This window comes from Ahaetulla prasina, chromosome 1 (assembly GCF_028640845.1).
Source record: "Ahaetulla prasina isolate Xishuangbanna chromosome 1, ASM2864084v1, whole genome shotgun sequence".
NCBI lineage: Eukaryota > Metazoa > Chordata > Lepidosauria > Squamata > Colubridae > Ahaetulla > Ahaetulla prasina.
The window spans coordinates 347,894,005-347,915,447 of NC_080539.1; the positions used below are offsets into that span (position 1 = coordinate 347,894,005).

The window sequence follows — 21,443 nt, forward strand, 5'->3', positions numbered from 1 at the left end:
TTTATTGAAACAATAATAGTTTAACTGCCAACCTCATGCTTTGAATATTCGAGTATGATGTTGGGCAGTTAAAAAATAATTTCTATACAAAACTAGGTAATTTGGACTACTATTCATGGCAAGTAGAGAGGACAATAATATTAAAGGGATTTAGATTATTTAACCAGGTTTTAAATTATTTAATTGGCCCATAATTATTAACATTTTGGCAAAAACTGCCATGTACATTACAGTACATGAACAGCCAGCAAATATATAATACAGCTAAAATCCGTTTAGAAAAGTCCTGGAAATTTTTTATGTGCTACACAAGTTCACTGGAAAAGTACTGAATAAAACATTTAAGGTTTTTTTTTTCTTCTGAACTTTTTTCTCAAGCAGTGTTTTGACTGAAAGTTTAATGGATGAAAATAGCACTATCCAAATTTGTAAATACTGCTTTCCCATCTCTTGTCATATTCCAATATGCCAGAATAGATGTTAACTAGAAAGTGATAATTGAAGGATGCCTGATAAGATACTGGGGAAGCTATTTCTATTCTGTAATTACAAACTGACAAACTTTATAGAACAGTCTAAACTTATATATTTAACATATTTCTTTTACATTCTCATTTAAATGCTATAATAGTATACTTTTGGAAAATATTTCATATTAGTCACATTCATTTAGTACATATTTTTTGGCGTATAAGATGCACCTTCCCCCCCCCCAAAAAAAAGGGTGAAAATCTGGGTGGGGCTCCGAATGTAGCCTCACCCAGCTTCTCAAACTGAGGTTTCAGAGGCTGAAAGAAGCTTCAGAAAAGAAGCCCTCAAATACAGCTTCAGAAAAGAAGCTCCCAAACAGAGTTTCAGAGGCTTTCAGAAGTTCTGTTTTGGAGGCTTTCAGAGGCAGAAAAAAAAGCAAGGCACAGAGCTCACAACCAAAGAACCTGTTGCTAAAATTCACCTCTGGGAACAGCTGATTGGGGGTATTCTGGGAGGCCAATCCACCTGCCAATCAGCTTTTTTTCTTATTTTCCTCCCCAAAAACTAAGGTGTGTCTTATCCTCCGAGAAATACAGTAATTAGTATAAGTACTTCAGGATTTTTTTAAAGTATCACACAGGTATCCTGTCCAATACCTCTGTATTATTCATCACAACAGGAAAAACAGTCATAATATACATTATATATGAATTGAAATGCTACTTCCCATGTATCAGCATTGAGAATTAAAAGGACAAGTTCTCCTCCAGAAAGTTGGAGACCCTTCCCAGACAATGATGGGTTAAGTAAGGGGGGTGGGGGTGGGGGGGTGGCGTTTTAAGATGGAACTTTTCATCTCCTGTTGCTTCCAAATTTGCCAACTGTCTATTTAACACTTCCCACAACCACTGCCTAGAATAAACAAATTAGATGCATAGCAAGCTGCATGTTTCCATGGATTCTAATCAAATATGCCAAATATCTTGTGCTCACTGGATTAAACTTGATATATAAACACAATTTGCAATGCTTTGAAACACACTAGGAGATGTGCATGTGTAGGAATAAAATCTTGTCTGTAAAGGAATATTCAAATCTATCCTATCTCATCTCTTTTAGTTTTCCTTTAATAAATTCTTGGACCAGTCACTCAAAAAGAACTCTAAACAGTAATTGGAAAATGGTTTAGTGCAAGTTGGTAATTAAAATATTGTCTAGCACATACATAATGGAAAATACATAAGCAGGCCTGTAGTACAGATTACAAAATGAATTCAAGTAAAAATGTTACATGTTTTCATCATCCGATTCATCCTCTTCTTTCAAAGACTCCTGTTAAGAAAATAAAATCAGACCTTAATTATCTACCTTACTAAAAAAAAAAGCCAATAAGCAACATAAAAATAAAGATTCAGATTTTCAGATAGTGAAATTTAAATTACTTATTTGATATGGATATATTGGATTAATGAAGTAGATACAAATTCAAGAGCAGCCTTTCACTTTATTTTTTTTTTCTGGTGTTTTTTATACATTATCTAATAATAGTCAACATTACATCAGAAATATACTTTTTTCTCCCATAAGATTGAAATAAGACAAGATTTAATAAAAATATCTTCCCAGTGATAGCACTATTTTTTTGGTATATCTTTTCTAGGAGATACCCCTAGCATCATCTTTACCATGTTTCATAAAGTTGCCAGGCTGATATTGTTTGAACACAGACACATTCTATTCTGATGTTACTTAATGTTTATTTAAGGTGGATAAGTATTCTGGACTCTGTTTTATGATTCTTATAAATTACTATGAATCTTGGGAACTGAGCAGTATATATTTAAACCTTTTCATTATTAACTGCATAATTAATTTTGATTACTAAACTATTTGAAAATATCTGGAATTGTATAAATTTAAAAGCCATTTTCATTTGCTCTGAAATCTTTTCATTATTAACTGCATAATTAATTTTGATTACTAAACTATTTGAAAATGTCTGGAATTGTATAAAATTAAAAGCCATTTTCATTTGCTCTGAAGTTCCCAAAGTTACCTTAGCATATTTCTCTGCTTCTTCTTTAACATCTTTGGGCACAATTTCATGTTTTCCTTTAGTTACTGTGAATGGAAAAAAAAAAAGTTAGAACACAGTGTATAATTGGAGAATAAAATTCAATTCAACAATATTTTCTTAACATAGTGTCAGTTGTATACCTCAAACAATGATCTATCAATGATTAATATAAAATATCTAAGTTTAGAGCAAGATTTTACTTATTTAAGAATTTTTTTTAAAAAAAATGTGATAATTACTTTCTCCAACCCAACTTAGTTCAAGTTCAAAGGCTTTATCTTTTACTTCATCATGGACTATGTAGATTCTAGAAGGAAAAATAGAGAATATAATTGTTACTTCAGGTAGAATGATATGTATTAAAATGTTTTACCCATATTTATGTACAACGTATTCTCAGATTTTAAATAGTATAAAAATTCATATATTTTTCATATAAACCAAGAATAAAAAGCCGTGCCATTAATTTTTTGGCCCATTCAAATTTGATGCCTAAGAGCCTCTTATCTCATTTAAACTGTGTCTAATTTATTTAAACTGTAGGATCTCCTGCCCCATTATCAGAATAACAAAATATTCTCATGTGACCACTTTCTTTGGGAATCGGATCAAGATAAAAGTAGGTAGTCCTTGAATTAAAACTATTCAAAAGTACGATGTACCTACTGGGGGCTAGTTATGACTGGATTCCAAGTTGTGACAGTCTTCCCACCTCAGTCATATGACTAAGATTTGGTTGCTTGACTCCAGGCCACATTTGCAGTGTCCATTGGTAATGTGATTGTATTTTACGACAGTTCTGCCAAAACCCAACATTTACTTTTGGTTTTCAGAAGAAGCACACCCTTAGTGAATCATTGGTTTGTTTAATGACCATGCCTCCAAAAAGTTGTAAAATCAAGTCTGTCACACAATTGAGTCTTTTAACGATCATTATGACTTACAATCATGAGGGCAGACTCCAGTACAGAAGTCAAGGACAACCTGTAATTATTTTTGTTTTAGCCTAAAAACTGGCATGAAAGTCACTTTTTAAAAAAACTTACATTTTTGCAACTTCTTTAACAGCATCACGGCACGTCATTTCTTTCATCTGTGAATGTATTATTAGCATTTTACTAATTGTTAAACACTATTGTAAAAACAACAGTGGATTTCAAGAGCATCAATTATAAAGATATATGTATATGTGTGAGTGTATATGTATATAATTAATGCATAATGCATAATTCTTTTAGTATAAGAATTTATATTAAATAGTGCTCATGAAGGTTATATTCCATCTTGTACTAATTCCATCAAAACAGAATCAAATGTGATGTGTTACTAAAGCTGGGATTTATTTTATTTTGTTGTTGTTCATCCAACAATTCCTGGGATAGTATCAACTTCCTGAGATAAGGCATATTTAAAAACATTAAGTGTTGATACGTCTACATGTAAAATATAATTCAACCATGTCTGGATGGGACTGGAGAACCGAACTGGGAAGCTCCAAAGAGAGATCTGGAAACAAATATTGGGAGGATATACTTCATCTATCCTATTACAGGTAGTCCTTGGGTTACAACTGCAAATAGGACCAGGATTGCCACTGTTAAGTGATGCAGTCATAAGTATGACCACACATGACTATATTGCTTAGCAACCACAATCCCAGTTGCTGCTTTAACCCCAAGACACACCTGGGCATAACCTCAAATCAACAGGAGAGAAGTAATGTTAGAAAGTATTACTTCATAGAAGGAGAAGTGGAAGCTTGACACCAACTTCCAATGGAGGCAGTAGCTTAATCATCTGTAACTGAGTTTATACATGCTTGGGATAAAAAGCAATAATAAAAACAAATTAAAAAAGAAACAAAAACTTTAAGAGCAGACTTGATGGACCACTAGATCTTTTTTTGCCGTCAGTTTTCTGTTTCTATGGTTTTCTATGGCATATGCATTAAATGAGAAGTCGCATGAATCTTAGTTTTTCATTTATTTTAATCTACTCAGGCTGAACAGGAAATAATTCAGGCTCTAAAAATGTATACAAGTGCTTCTAACAACCCTACAATCCTAGTTTCTTTGAATGAGTATAAATAAGGAATACCAATTTCAATTTAGAAACAGAAGCTTTCACCCTATCTTAAATGAAAAGTGGTTGGAAATGAATTCAAGCTATAGAAAGGAAATCCATGTCTTCTTACAAAGCCTGAGTGACACAGGAAAAAGTTATCAAGACACTAAAGTTTCATATTGTGACTATTACCAAAATTATCCCATCGCACACCTTTATATTTACTTGCTTAGTTTAATTGTGCAATGATTAAGGACAACTTTTTTTAGTGAGATTTTTCTCCCATAGATTGAAATAAGACAAAGGGTGCAAAGGTAGATTCATTCAATGATTTATATATACATGCTACAAGGATAGCAATACTTTGATGGAGTCTAGTTAGAACTGATAGAGTAGCTATGTCATTGCAAGTCAATGATTTAATTGCTTTTACGTTGTCAAAAGGACTGAAGAACTTTGGAAAATCAGAAGCACCTCCATATAGATTTCCAGTCAATATCAGACATTTGTACAGAAGAACAAGAACTGCTTTTAGTATGTAATACCCCTTGAGATGCACTCGGAGGCTTCAGTTGGTCCAGAATGCAGCTGCGCGGGTGATAGAGGGAGCTCCACGTAGCTCCCATGTAACACCTCTCCTGCGCAGACTGCACTGGCTACCTGTTGCCTTTCGGGTGCATTTCAAGGTTCTGGTTACCACCTTTAAAGCGCTCCATGGCTTGGGGTCTGGGTACTTACGGGACCGCCTGCTGTTACCTCATGCCTCCCACCGACCCGTACGCTCACACAGAGAGGGACTTCTCAGGGTGCCGTCCGCCAAACAATGTCGGCTGGCGGCCCCCAGGGGAAGATCCTTCTCTGTGGGGGCTCCTACTCTCTGGAATGAACTTCCCCCCGGTTTACGCCAAATATCTGATCTTCGGACCTTTCGCCACGAACTGAAAACATATTTGTTTGTTCGCGCGGGGCTTTCTTAAATTGGGGAGATTTTAAATTTAATTTTTTAGTTTTAAATTGGGGTTTTTTAGATTATATATTTTAATTTATCGGCCTAACTGTATAATAAGTTTTTTAATCTATTTTTAATTGTATATTGTTTATTTTTATCTTGGCTGTGCACCGCCCTGAGTCCTTCGGGAGAAGGGCAGTCTAGAAATCTAATAAAATAAATAAATAAATAAATATGCCACAATATAGTCTTACCTGAAGCTTTTCAATCTCTGTCTTTGCAGCCTGTCTTGCTTTACCAATAGCACATCCCCAGTAACCCTGCAAAAAGCAAAAAATAAAAAGGACCACATTCAAGAAAAATCATCACTGAAACAAACCTATTTACAGATTATTGTTTAAAAATGGCACACAATTATATATACCATAAATGTGCACAAACATTTATAATGTGATTCTCAAAACATATTTTATATATCCAAATTGATAATTTCATCTAATAAAAATTATCAGTTTGTTGATCTTAATTTAGAAGCTGCCTTTAACAATATAACAATTCAGAGGATGATAGTGATGTAGCACCATTACTATTGAACACAAACATTTGAGGCAAGAGATGGAGGGAGAAATTGAATCCACAGATTTTTTGCTTCTTTTTCCAGTTATAAATTAACTTCTAGCACACTGAGTAAAAAACAAATACTGTCATTTCTGCCCGTTTATTATAAATCTTGAATCTCCAAAGACCTATGCAAAGATCTTTTCTGTAGACTTCAGCTCAGCATTCAATACCATCATTCCAGATATTCTTCTAAACTAAATCAGCTAGCTGTACCTGACCACACTTGTAAATGGATCATAAGCTTCCTAACAGACAGGAAAAAGAAAGTGAAGCTAGGCAAAATCACATCTGGTACCTGTATAATTAGCACAGGAGCCCCCCAAGGCTGTATGTTTTTTCCACTTCTCTCTATATACCAATGACTGCATCTCAAAAGATCCCTCTGTTAAAGTACTCAAGTTTGCAGAACTAAGTCCTTGAGACGACCCAATGAACCGTAGGAACTCCCTCCAGAACTTGGCTGTGAATTGAACACCCCTGTCGGATATTATCCTTTTAGGAACTCCATGCAGTCTGTAGATGTGTTTGACGAAGAGTTTTACTAATTTTCTCGCCGATGGCAATCCGGTGCACGCAGTGAAATGGGCCTGTTTAGAGAACAAGTCCACTACGGTCCATATCACTGTATTTCCCCCACTAGATGGGAGTTCAACAATAAAATCCATGGCAATCTCTTCCCAGGGTCTGGTGGGTTCGGCTACGGGTTGTAGGAGTCCAGGGGGTTTCCCTGGTCTGGACTTCATGGTAGCGCAGGTAGCACAGCTCTGGACATAGTCTTCGACATCTGATTTCATTTTTGGCCACCAGAATTGTCTTCTAGCCAAGTGGAGAGTCTTTAAAAATCCAAAGTGACCTCCTAGGCGAGAGTCGTGGCTCCTCCATCTTCGCTGGGTCTTTGCACCGCTGTGGAGGTTGCGGAGGCTGGGGAACAGCACCCCCCTAACGGGCCCCCTCTGAGCGGAGGAGAGGGTACCGTTAGCAAAAGAAAGTTATGAGTTTTGGAATAATGTCAAGGTTCCAGAAAAACCTCTTCTGCATAAAAAAACTCAGAAGCCATTGTTTTCCAGAGTTCTTTACTAGCATGAGGAAACTGGCACACGATGAGTGAAATTCCAAAACTGAATTTCCGGATTCTTTTCCCAGTTATACAAACCCCAAGAGTCCCACCCCCCTGACCCCTTTGATGGTCACATGGTCCCACGTTCTTCCAGTTCATTCGAATATCTTCTTGCCACTCTTCCTGCAGATGTGAACACCATCCAACCTTGACCGCTTGAAGAATGTTACCATACCCCTCAGCCCCCCTTCCTCCCCTCGGGAAAAATGTGGCAGCGTCTGGAACCCTAAAGTCTAATATGGTTTCCAGGCCTGACAACAACAGTGATTGGTCTCATTCAAGATAAAGATGAAACTGCACACAGATGGGAGGTTGAACAACTTGCTTTGTGGTACAACCAAAACAATCTTGAACTAAATACACTCAAAACTGTAGAAATGGTGGTAGATTTTAGGAGTAACCTTCCTATACTATCACCTCTTACAATACTAGACAACACAGTATCAAAAGTAGACTCTGTCAAGTTTCTAGGTTCTATCGTATCTCAAGACTTAAAATGGACACCTAACATCAAAAACATCAAAAAAGCACAACAAAGAATGTTCTTTCTGCGCCAACTCAGAAAGATCAAACTGCCCAAAGAGCTGCTGATTCAGCTGTACAGAAGAATTATTCAGTCTGTCATCTGCACCTCTATAACTGTCTGGTTTGGCTCTGCAACCAAACAAGACAGACACAGACTTCAGAGGATAATTAGAACTGCAGAAAAAACAATTACTACCAACCTGCCTTCCATTGAGGACCTATATACTGCACGAGTCAAAAAGAGGGCTGTGAAAATATCTAGACCCCTCACATCCTGGACATAAATTGTTTCAACTTCTATCCTCAAAATGATGCTATAGGGCCCTGCACACCAGAACAACAAGACACAAGAGTTTTTTCCCAAATGCCATCACTCTGCTAAACAACTAATTCCCACAACACTGTCAAATTAACTACTAAGACTGTATTACTATTCTTCTTCTCAACCTTACTAGTACCCTTATTCTTCCCACTTATGGCTATATCCATGTTGCTTGTATCTTTATAACTTACATGTTTTTATTGTTTCCTAGTATGATTTGATTGCTTATTAGTATCCTATGACTATCACTAAGTGTTGTATCTTATGATTCTTGAAGAATATATTTTATTTTTTCTTTATGTACACTGAGAGCATATGCACCAAAGACAAATTCCTTCTGTGTCCAATCATACTTGGCCAATAAAGAATTCTATTCTATTCTATTAAGTAAAAGCAGGAAGTAGGCATTGTGGATTAATCAATTTACCTTATATTCAGAATTAAGGTTACTACTGGCCAATGGGTTTAAATCTTTATCTGAATAGATAACTTTACACTTTTGCTGTAGAATGCCTATGATTTTCCCATGAACATAGTTGGAATAAAAACTATCAGCATTTCAATTACCAGCTTATGATTTTAGATACTTATGGTTATTACATACGTCTCAAAATTTTGTTTAATGTTAAATAGATTTAGCTATTCACACTCGCCTCCATTAATACACTTTTCTGCTATGTTCTAATTACTTCTATTTTCACTAAGCTCATGGATAATATTCTTGGTTTTCATTTAAAGAGATGTAGTTTTACATACTTACATATGAAACGCCTGATGGATCTATCATGTAAAGCTGAGCACCATCATCATCATCATAGGAACCTAACATGAAGCTGGAAAATCAAGATTTCTTATTAGAAATTATTAGAGAGAAATGTAGCCCAATCGTCAATAAATTATAGAAAAGCAAAGTCTACATCATTCATAGTTGTTTCACTGAAAGACTTGCTATAAACTACAGCCTGGCATTAAGCAGAACAGTATCTCTTGGCATAGAATAAAAGTTGTAGTTTCCTAAGATTAAGTACCGTGTTTCCTTGAAAATGGGACATGTCCTGAAAATAAGGCCAAGCTTGATTTTTGGGTATAAATATATGCCCTCCCCCGAAAATAAGCTCTAGTGACGGGGTGGGCATGGCCAGCAATTTTGGGACAGAAGGTAAAGGGGAGCAATCGTTTGCAAACTCCCGCCCCGCTCCCACCTCTCTGCTGGGCGACTCCCGGCAGCATCAGATGCCCAAAGCCTGTGCCCATTCAGCTCCCTTTTTCACAGCACCCGGCTATTTATCGAGGGCGGTGGCAGGTGGGGTGGGGGAGAAACGAGATCCATGGAGCAAGACAGGGCTTCTTTCTCTTGCCATCTCTTCTCCCCCCCTCTCGCCAGGCATGGCAGAGCTTCCTGCCCCTGCCCAAATTGGATGAAGTTTGGGGGTGGCAGGTGGGGAGGGGTGGGGCCAGGGAGACATGAGATGTGCATTTACCTGCCTTGCAGCTCTGTCACGCGTCTCACCGTTGTCTCCAGGCAAACACGTTGTAGGGTAAAACCAAACTTCTCGTGAGTTCAAGAAGTTTGAACTCGTGAGGGTTTTTTTACCCTACATGTTTGCCTGCAAACAACTGCGAGATTCACTCCATGCATCTTGCTTCTTCCCCACCGCACATGCCACCCCCCTCGATAAAGAGCCGGATGCTGTGGAAAAGGGAGCTGGGCCAGAGGGGGGCATTGGGGGCTGCCCGGTAGAAAGGCAGGAGCGGGGCGGGAGTTTGCAGGCGAGGGGGATGGATGGGAGGCGGCCAAGTGCCAAGAATGCCGGGGAGATTCCTATCTTTGGTTGCCCCAATGAACAGCTGACGAGCAGCTGTGTTGCGCTGCTACACAGCAGCCATGAGGTGGCCATACTCGCCATCTCCTGCATCCCCAAAATAATAAGACACCCCCCCCAATAATAAGGCCAAGCCCTTATTTTGGGGTTCAAAAAAATATAAGAGGGTTTTATTTTCAGGGAAACACGGTATCTAAGAGTAAGGTATTCATAGTGCTAAAACAATCACTTTTATTATCCTTCCAAATTAAAAAGAATTTAGTCACACTCCTGAAATGGATAGTGGAGGAATAATACAAGGACCATATGTACAATTTGGTACATTACTTTGTAAGACAATAATCTACATTCATTCATAGGTTTTCCTGCTTTAAATATGCCCTCTTTTTAACAGAACATGCATATGAACTAATTAACTAACGCCTTGGCTAGGGAAAAAGGTAGTGTTGTATTTATCTGTTTTTATTGATTGTTGTGAGCCACCTGGGATAGTTGTATGAGATAGGCAGACCTGTAAGTTCTGTCAATAAATAAGGAGTATATTGAGAACGTATTGGTTGAAAGCATGCGGAAGAGGCTTTCATCTAAAGCTAAAATGGTTATGTTGAGAACCAAGAAACATCCTTGGAAAAGGCAAACCATAATCATCTAGGCAGAACAGAGCATTTGGAAATGGTTCTGCACTTCTTCAACAAGGCTCACCTATGAAATGTACTCTTGCTATGATCTAGGATTTGCAAATCAAGTAAATCGTGGTTTATTCAATAAACCTTATTTGAGCAAATTTTGTTACAACATATGTGTTAACCTGGTCACTGAATACTTAGTAACATTTCTAAAGGTTTGATTTTTTTTTAACGATTACCATTTTGAGTATCTTTTTGCAGACAGAAAAAAAATTCACTGAAATAGTAATCCATTTCTCTCAATAAAAATCTATCTGGGTGAATTGGGAATGTACTATTTATACAATAAATTTTCTAATAGGTATCAGTTTATTTCCCTCACTGTGTCCTCCTTGTTGCTATTTTGGATGGTTTGTAGCTTTTCTTTCTACTTAATCTGATTGCCCCAAAATCTATAATTATATTTGTTACTGCTAGTTATTTAGAATATATAGGGTGAGCCTATAGATTCAGTTTGGTATAATGGTTAAGGCATCAAGTTAGGAATCAGGAGACTAAGTTGTAGACTCAGTTTAGCTACAAAGCCAGTTGGATGACCTTGGACCAGTTATTAGCTCTCAATCCTAGGAAGGAGGTAATAACAAACCATTTCTTTAATTTAAAACCTGTCGCCAACAAACTGCAGGAATTAATCCAAGCAATTGCCAGCAGTGCAAAAACAAAAAATGTCATTTGCAGTGTGTTCCCAGCTTTGAAAATTCTCTCAAGTCTTTAATAATCAAGTATAAGATCTACAGAATGTCTTTATTCTATCAGCATTCAGGGGCTAAGGAGAAATAGACTGTGAGTTATTACTTGCTCTAAAATTTTAATGCCAGGGTATACTGAATAATAATAAGAAAAATTTATACCTGCAGCCAAAAGGTCTTACAGCACTATATAAAGTATAGGCATGTACATACATAGCCACTCTATCTGCAAGATGCTATAGGGAGAAAGGAAAATAATTTTACAGCACTGACAGTAATATTTCCGTTTAAAATAAACTGAGGTAAATTCAATCTATATTTTTTTAAAAAAAGTGGTGAGCCCCAAGATCACCCACTCAGCCCTACCCTCTTTGTGGCTTTATTTTCCCTTGTTCAACTTTTCATGCTATCTAGAATAACAAACTATAATTTAATTAGGTACAATTAATTTCAAAACAAGATAACTTCCAAGCTATGGATTAAAAATCTGGCTGTAGATTAGAGTTACTATAGAATCAGATGCTATCCTGGTTTGATTTATTCATAATAAAGTATGGGAAACTAAAAGTTTCTAAAATAATTTCAATAATTTAATATGGTTTAGGTGTTTCTTAGGTGTGATAAAAAGTAGCTCTAATAAAACCATAACCTACTTTTAATGGAATATTATAACCGTAGTTGGATCTAAAGTTAGAAGCTTCTTCTCTTGCTATGTCAGCCAAAGATCGGGCATCAGCGAGAAGTCCTGCTACTGCCTGAAATATAGAAGCACATTTCACAACCTAAGGAGACAGGAATTTGAAACTCAACATGCCAATCTCTACACCTCATTCTGACAGTATCCTTTATATCAGGAATGTGATTGCCAGGCACATGTTTTGAGAACTCGATAAACCAGAATTTCTGCCCCTACAAGATGAAGTCCCAATTGCTTCCTGGTTACATGTTGAAAGTTACATGTTGATTATCCAAGACACATTTTAATTATAGGGTTGCTTCCATTAAAACTTCAGTTAAGTCTCTCATGAATCAAGCTTGATATTTTTGTGCTTACATGGATATATCTATGTTGTTTTCTTGGCATTAGTACAGAAGTACTTTACAAAAGTAGGATTTTTTTTAAATGTACGAATCTACCAGGGCTATAGGTTAAGTCTCTCATGAAGTTCCTAATCAAGTTCAACTCTCCCCAGTTTTTTAATATCAGCCAAGATGCTGGCACTTAGCCACAAGCTAAATAATAAATACCAACTCACCATTCCCACATGTCGATCAACATTAAATAAACGTTTATTAGATCCTTCCTCATACAGTTTGGATAGAACTAATTTTTCTACTCCAAAGACAACACCATCTTTACATCGTATCCCAATTGCTGTACTGAAGAGAAAATAAAGCATAATAATTGGTCAAATATAATATACTTCATTGCATTTAGTTTGATACAATTTGTATTGCTACACAGATTAGAGGCTAGGCTGCATGGCCAAAATGGCCTCTTCAAACTCTTTAATTCTGTGATGTCTGGGGATACTTGAGTAACCTAATAAAAAGAAAACATTTTAGGGAAATTTATTTAATTTTAGGAATTTATTTAATTTTAAAAGCCAAATCTAAAATAGTGAGTTGATTTAATAACTAACTCTACTTAAAACAGTCTCAATTAAAAAATAAATTAATGAATAAAACATTTGTTTTAAAATATGCACAACTACAGGTTAGGTAATAAGCAATGCTTCTCAGCAATTCTAGACAAATCAAATTTTAAATTTTTTTCACAAGTACAGTACAGTATGGGATTAACCCTATAAAGAGGCACTATATAAAAGACTGATATATCAAAAATTAATTTTATAAGCAATACAGTATCTTACATAATATAGGTGAAACTCTGGCGCGCCCATATGCCTTCCATTCCACTTTGAAAACTGTAATAGTAAAACCAATAGCCTACCTACAGAGGACCTACAACAACTCTTGATGTTCTATCACAATATCATTTTATTTTTATTTTAATATTGCTCACTTCTCAGAGTCACTTGTTGAGATGGGTGGCCATGCAAACTAAATAAAAAACTGACTGCAATCAGATAGTCCTTGTCACATGCCTATTCCAGACTGCAGCGAAGGCCTAGTGAAGTGTATGATAAGTCCCTGGGGAAAATCCCAAGCTCCTCCTGGAGTCCAACAGGATCCATTAGTCATCTCCGGCAAGCCAAATCAATAGACCCTCTCCCTATTAGGCTTTAAGGTTGATATTTCAAGGTTGCTTTCTTGATATAATTAGATATATTAATTGAAGTCTCTCTACAGTGAATTAGCTGCAACATAATTCTTTATATTTTGTTTCTAAGGTTCAAATAAAAATATTAATACAGTATTTATTTGGACTAGTGAAATCCACAAAAGTAACTGACTACATTATTGCACAATATAAAAATTCAAATCTTACCTGCTGTTTTCTACAGCTTTCATAGCATACTCTACTTGAAATACTCTGCCATCTGGAGAAAATGTGGAGGCTGACAGATCATACTGTAAGAAAACAAATTAGATTTATTTTTAAAAAGTAAAAATAATAGAATTGTATTCATTAGCCTTTCATTGCATCCTTTGATACCTGAATAGCCTCCAGAATCACCTTACAGGAGAAGTGGGTGGAATAAAAAATAAATAAATAAAATACAATATTTAATGGTTTCCCACTATTAAAACATGTAGGCTCCAAAATGCAAAGGAGTTCTGTACTTATTAAACAAATGTAAACACATAAGACAATATTCTTTATTAGCCCCATATGAGAATAAAAATACAACTCTAATCATATTTTCTAAAAAATCAGTCATTTAAACTCAATAGCATTTACTCACCAGGAGGAAGAATGCAGACTTCAGCCTTAGAGAATAGTCCCAGAACATTTATTCTAATTAGCAAAAACAGTTCATAAGCATTCTCCTTGTATTTATTCCCATCCCAAAAAAGAATCAGAAATTCATTCTGAAGTATTACAGGTTAGGTTTCATTTAAACTTTGTGGTAATCATTATAGCTCGGCATATATTCCGAATACTAATTTTTTTAAGGGACAGAAACATTATTTTAATACTTAAATATTTTAGGTATAAGTGGATGACTATCTGAATCTTGTGCCAAACCTCTCAAAATCAGTTATCCAAGTCTCTGCCCCAATGACTAATGCAACAGAGCTTGAAATACAAGTAGTCCTTGACTTACAACCACAATTGAGCCCAAAATTTTTGTTGCTAGACAAGATATTTGTTAAGTGAATTTTGCCCCATTTTACGACTTTTCTTGCCAGAGTTGTTAATCACTGCAGTTGTTAAGTGAGTAACACAATTGTTAAGTGAAGCTGGCTTCCGCACTGACTTTGTTTGCAGACTCTGCAACCATCACAAATACATGCCAGTTGCCAAATGTCTGAATTTTGGTCACGTGACCATGGGGGATACTGCAACAGTCTTAAGTGAGAAAATGGTTATAAGTCATTTTTTTTCCAGCACTTTGAAAAAGCATTCAACTTTGAATGGTCACTAAATGAATGGTTGTAAGTTAAGAACTACCTGTAGAGGTTTTCATGCCAGCAACAAAAATATTCTAAAACAGTGTCCCCAAAAGATATCACTGGCAGCCAAGCAGAAACAGGCATCACTGGCAGCTTTGGTTTTGGGGTGAGAAATGATGCAAGTAGTTCTTTGGTTCAATTTTGCCATGAAAATCAATTTTGAATCATGAATACCTGATTCAAACAACCCAAGCATTAGTTATAAATTTGGACCTCACCAAATAAACTGCACCACAATCAAATTGACTATGTCCTATGCAGTAATCAATGGTCCATTCCTTGCCGTCAAACACATATCCAGCTGTCAATTACAGTTCAGATCATGAATTATTGGCAGCTATAATCAAAATCACATTATGCAACATCAAAAGAAGTTTGACATCACCAAAATCCCTTCCATATGTGCTATTGAGATGAAAAATAAGTTTGAATTGCTGGACATTGCTGAGAAGATGCCTGCCAACTTTAGCAAGAAATTTAGTCAACCATCATTGAAGCAACTGCTGAACACACCATACAAGCCAGAGAAAAAGTACCAGTGGCTTTCAGATGAAACTTGGAATAGCCAAGTGAATAAAAGCTGCAAACAGGTAGAAGTAAGTAGATTGAATGCAGTTTTCCAAAGAGTATTAAGGAAAGACAACAAATTCTACTGGGACCAACTTTGCAAAGAGCTAAAAGAGGACTGCATGATGGGCATATCAGGAATGTACTTGTCCAAGTCAAAAAGGATTTTACTGCTTGTAAAAGCAACATCAAAAGCAAAAAAGGGAACATACGGGTGACCAAAAAGGTGGCAAGTATATACAAACATCTGCATACCAGCAACAAAGAGGCTCAGCCTCCCAAGGATGAAGAAAGAGAAGAAACAGAACTAGCCATCCTTCAGGAAGAAGTTGTGTGAACTATGAGCCAACTGCCAAATAAGGCTCCAGGTGTTGATACCATCCTGGCAGAATTGCTGAGATCTGTACCACCCACAAGTATTACAGCCTTGGGTCACAAAATTTGAAAAACAAACATATAGCCGCAGGATTCAATATGACCATTCTATTGACAAAAAAGAGTGACTTTAAGGGTTGTTCCAATTACCAACATACCACACATTAGCAAGAGAGATTGTGTTATAGGGAAGAAGAGTAGGCTGCTTTGTCTTTGGGCCACATGGCTCCGGCCTGGAAGTGGGTACCATTTTTGGAGTAGCTGCAATGAATTTTGCCTGTTCCAAAAATGGTACCCACTTCCAGGCTGGACCCACGTGGCCCAGAGACAAAGCAGCCTACTCTTCTTCCCTCCTACAAGGTCCAGAGATCCTCTAAAAGTAAGTCCACAATCAATAACTGAGAGTGGGGAGGAGGGTATGGGACCCAGGACCAAAGCATGCAGGGAACCTAAGGGGCAGCTAGTGGAGCATGGGATGTCTCAGGGTGGGAGAGGCCTTGGGAGACCTGAGGCAGGGAGCAACTCTGAAGTAACCTGTGCTCTGCTTAACAATCATATCGGGGAGCAGGGATTGGGGTCATTACACAAAACCATAATATGGTCATCTCGCTTAACAACTATCATAATTTGCGACTGTAATGGGCAGTCTCCATCATGGTCATAAATTGAGGACTACCTGTATAATATTGCCATTTATATTAATCAACTTTCACTTTTTACTATGTAGTAACAACAACTTGCCTGATTCTTGGGGATTCTTGGGCAGATTTACACCATCTTGCTTATCGAATCATAACTGTTGTTGATTAATAAACAGTATTTTTATCCAGTCTTCTATATAAAAACAGATTATTTTAAATATCAGTCCATAGCTGGATCTGTCCATCATGCTAAACTCTGGTTTTCTTAATTATTTTTGAATTACAATTTATATGCCATAAACCATGGTTTACAAATAATCATACCTTGGTTGAAACAACACACTAAGCAAAAACAAATGTGCCCATATATTTTATATTCCAATCAGAAAAAATGAAAATATTTGTTTTGCTGAAACTAAGTTTGCTTCTAGTGATTTACATATGACTGACTGACTGACTGACATAAATGAACAGCAACCTCTGCTGGTAGACTAAGCACAGCAATGAGTTGCTTTAACTTTTCAAACTGCAACTTTTTATGCTTAGAATCATTTAACAGATTAATAGCAGGTGTTGAGAGTACTTACTAGATTCATATTAATTTCCATAAAATCACATTATATTGCATTTTGAGTCCAAATCTGCCCCAGTTCCCATAGTTTGTAGGAAAGTATGAAGCACCTCTTTTCAAATAATGATTTGCAATAGCTGTTTGGAAACTGTTCCTGTACTCTACATGTACGCCTCAACTTGTCATTTTGCAATGTTAAAAGATACCACTATCATAAAACAGGTGTTTCACAGCCCATAAAGCATCCCCAGCCATTGTAAATATTTGTACCACCTCTTTAGTCACATAAATGCATGTTAGGATCAGATTTCTGACCCACTACAGGGGTTTGTGGTGACGACTGCAATTTGCAATATTTTTTATGGATTTCCAACAAAAACAATGCCCACTCTAATGGGTTCATTTAATGAGTGTGGCATTCACTTAATGGTTGTTGTGTAGAAGGCCACAAAAAGTAGTTCCGGTCACATGTGTGCCTCAGCAAATTTGTTTAATGGAGATAGCAACTGATTCATCACATTAAACTTTCAACCAACATCCCTCATGATCCCCAAACTCTCCAGCCAATATGACTATTGAAAATTTTGTTAAGTGAGTATATAGAGAATACAGGTTGAGGAAAATCATGTCTGCGTGTTACACATTTTACACCATTATTAAATGTATCACGATTTATAGAATTAAATGAATTATTTGGCTCCATCAGCAAAATGGGCTGAAGGGAACAAACTATTCTTAGACTGAATCACTCCCAAGATGAAGTTGGTTTTTTTCAATAAAAAAAATCAGCAACTTTGACCCTAGTAGTTATTCTGAATGGGATGGAACTCTACCTGAAAGGGTTGGTTCACAATCTGAAGATCTTCTTAGACTTGTGCCTATCAGTAGCAGGTGAAAGACTTCTGTCCAGTTTTGGCTATTTTGTCTATTATGAATTACCTGGATCAAGAAGAATTGATAATAGTAACTTATACTCCGATCACTAGTATAAGTTATGACCATAATGGAACTTGCCCATGACAGTCATGTCACGAGGATCATAAGCATTTAGTCAGATGATTGACTTGATTTTACAATCTGTTTTGCAACAGTCATAGGGCAGCCATCAGGGTCATTAAGTGAACAACAGTTGTTAAGGTATACCAATGGTTTGCTATGGGTGCACTTTTGCTAAAAACTTGGAAGTAAATGTTCGATTTTGGTAAAATCATTGTAAAATATAGCCATGTGATCACAAAATGGTACAAATGGTTGTAAATGCTGATTTTCCAAAGTTTGATTATGTGACCATTGGAATTTTGAATCCAGGTCGTAAGTAGTTCCAGGCAGGTCTATCATAACTTTGACCAGTTGTTAAGTCAAGAATTACCTTTATCTGAGTGGTTAATGTAATATATTCTACACCAGACAGCATTTGGAGACAACCTAGAAGTTTCAGCTGGTTCAGTATGTGGTAGTGAGTTTATTCACAGGACAATTCCATCATAACAATGTGACAGCATTAGGAAAGTTATTGCTCTGGTTACCTTTAGGTTTCCAGGGCCAATTCAAAGTACTAGTGATGCTTTACAAACCTTTTATCATGAATCACTGTTTTTCCCAAGATGGAATCTGCCTGGCCAGTAAGAATATAGTAAGATTTGTCTACTTGTAGTTCCCATTCTGCATGAGGCAAGGAGGTCATGGACTACTAGGCAGAAGGGTATTATCATTTCAACTCTTGTTCTTTGGAACTCCGTGCCTCTCAGGATTTGCACTATTTTCATCTATCACATAGACCTCAAATTTGCCAAATAGCATAACTTAAAGCAATTACCATCTTGAATTCCCTTCAATTAGGCAACAAGCTAAAACAAACAAATTATGAGATCATATATAACATGATTGCAATTGGTTAATTTCTGTTGTTAAATAAACTATGGATTAACATTTGGCACACACCATACTGTATTCACACATAACAACTTCCCTAATGACACCAAATATTTTAGCCTAGTATGCTTGCAAGCATAATTAACTGAAGAATTTGCTGATGATGGCACCTGAGAATTTTAAAAGTGACTGGACAGCTATATAATTTTACCAGGTTCGCCTGGTTCGCCAGTTGCGCCCCTTTCTTGACCGGGATGCCTTATGCACAGTCACTCACGCTCTTGTCACTTCTCGTCTGGATTATTGCAATGCTCTCTACATGGGGCTACCCCTGAAGTGCACTCAGAGGCTTCAGTTAGTCCAGAATGCAGCTGCGAGGGTGATTGAGGGAGCCACAGGTTGCTCCCGGGTAACACCGCTCCTGCGCAGTCTGCACTGGCTACCTGTGGTCTTTCGGGTGCGCTTCAAGGTATTGGTTACCACCTTTAAAGCGCTCCATGGCTTAGGGCCCGGGTACTTACGGGACCGCCTGCTGTTACCTTATGCCTCCCACCGACCCATACGCTCACACAGAGAGGGTCTTCTCAGGGTGCCGTCCGCCAAGCAATGTCGGCTGGCGGCCCCCAGGGGAAGGGCCTTCTCTGTAAGAGCACCTACCCTCTGGAACGAACTTTCCCCTGCGTCAACTACCTGACCTTCGGACCTTTTGCCGTGAATTGAAAACGTACTTGTTTATTCAAGCGGGACTGGCTTAACTTTTTAAATTTTTAAATTTTTTGAATTTTAATAATTTTAACTGGGGTATTTTATTTTTGGGGTCAAATTTGGTGGTTTTAATTTTCGGCCAATTATATAATATGTTATTTTAACTGTTGTTTTAATTTGTATATTGCACTGTTTTAATCTGGCTGTACACCGCCCTGAGTCCTTCGGGAGAAGGGCGGTATAAAAATCTAAATAATAAATAAATAAATATAAAGGATATTATTGCTTATTTTTTTTGACTGTTTATAACTTCTAGAAATACAGGCAGCATTTCTTAAGTATTTGCTACATTGCAGCATTACTGGAAAAAATCTAGTTATCACCTGCCTGCCTATCCTCATTAAGTATAAAGCATGAATCTTATAAATTCAAGCTGACTTACTTGGGGGGGGGGTGTTTCAGTGTATCTTGCAACCCCAGAAAAATTGCTAAATGATGCATCATACAAACAGTTAATGTGCTTTTTTAAAAAAAGATTTCATATTCATGAATGATGCTATCAAAATTTGTTCAATCTTTGAACAGTAGCAAACAGACTTACCAGTACTCTCATTTGGCACCTGTCAGAATTTTTGCCTTCCCAGATAGGGGTCCTACCTACCGTAGGAAATACAACAATCCATCCTGCCTTCAAAAGCTGCTATTTGGCTAGTCAACTAATAGCAAAGGAAACTAAAGTCCTTAGGTAAAACAATGTCCACATTTTTCACTCTGAAAGATGACAAGTGAAATTAATAAAAGAAAGGACAGTCGCTAGTGAACTGGATACTCCCCCCCTCCGCCCCCGTAACTAGGGAATGCATGATTGGGGCTTCTTTCACTTTCAAGATTCTCAGCCCACACCGGTCGCTAGGTAGCAACTTGGCAGGGAAGTTTTCAAACCAAAGAGGGTCGTCAATAAGCCAACCGGGTTTCCCCAACCGTACTTCGATGGCCCTGTCAATGGAAAGACAATGGGTGCCAAGACTTGGAAGCGTTTTAGGACGCTCTGGAAAGTTCCCAGGCCGAGGCCCACTCTATTCCAGGAAGAGAGTCAAGACTCGCCTTCCGCTTTCGATTTTCTTCTGTGACTCAGCACCGCCACAAGGACCCCAATTCTCCAGACAACCGCTGGTGACGTAATAGAAAGCGCGTGGCTCCCTCACAGACCCCGTATGCGCAGAGCAGTTCGTCTCCTCGTCCTCCCCTCCCCCCCCCAGCGCCCCTCCTCTCCCACCTTTGAATACCCCCCATCTCCAACTTCGCCGGGGCGAGGGTCAGCGCTTCCTTCCCCTCGTCTTTCGCCGGCTCACTTACCCCGGTGCCGATGGAGCTCATGGTGAAGGAAGCTTCAAAAACAAACCACCCTTTTAGCTCCTATCCGGACTTTCCCTTTTTTTTTTTTCCTTCGCTCCTTCAGATGGTCACCCACTCGCGCATCTCAGTCGCTCTTCAACAACGCGCACGTCCATTGGACGCTGCCTCCAAGCGCCTTGACGAATGATTTCTTCCGGTAGGCTACGGACCCAAAGAGGTGGAGCTAACCGCACAAAGTATCGGGGGCGCGCTCACGCAGGATCGTCGAGTCACTGCGGACGTTTTCAGATGCGCGCGCTTCATTGAAAAAAAAATAATAATGGAGTGATATTCAATACAGGAAGCCGGAGCTCCAGGGCCCGGCTAGCTCAGTCGGTAGAGCATGGGACTCTTAATCCCAGGGTCGTGGGTTCGAGCCCCACGTTGGGCG

General features: G+C 37.7%; 1 protein-coding gene and 1 non-coding gene across 3 annotated transcripts; one reads left to right on the forward strand and one right to left on the reverse strand.

Annotated features, from left to right (window-relative positions):
- Positions 1 to 1,640: 1,640 nt before the first annotated feature.
- On the reverse strand, positions 1,641 to 21,196 carry PSMA3 (proteasome 20S subunit alpha 3). 2 transcript variants are annotated; one of them, XM_058162977.1, is made up of 12 exons: positions 21,014 to 21,171; positions 16,610 to 16,702; positions 13,797 to 13,879; positions 12,601 to 12,724; positions 11,998 to 12,099; positions 11,507 to 11,580; positions 8,907 to 8,979; positions 5,816 to 5,881; positions 3,595 to 3,641; positions 2,788 to 2,855; positions 2,528 to 2,592; positions 1,641 to 1,803 (listed from the first exon to the last, which is right to left on the reverse strand). In XM_058162977.1, exons 3-12 carry the CDS (start codon positions 13,817 to 13,819, stop codon positions 1,759 to 1,761), a joined length of 687 nt encoding a protein of 228 aa, XP_058018960.1. In that variant the 5' UTR covers positions 13,820 to 13,879; positions 16,610 to 16,702; positions 21,014 to 21,171; the 3' UTR covers positions 1,641 to 1,758. The 2 variants fall into 2 exon arrangements, with proteins under 2 accessions (XP_058018960.1, XP_058018959.1); XM_058162976.1 differs by lacking the exon at positions 16,610 to 16,702 and having other exon boundaries at positions 21,014 to 21,196.
- Positions 21,197 to 21,370: 174 nt separating this feature from the next.
- TRNAK-CUU (transfer RNA lysine (anticodon CUU)) lies at positions 21,371 to 21,443 on the forward strand. The gene has a single exon. It is a non-coding gene; the product is annotated as a tRNA-Lys (tRNA).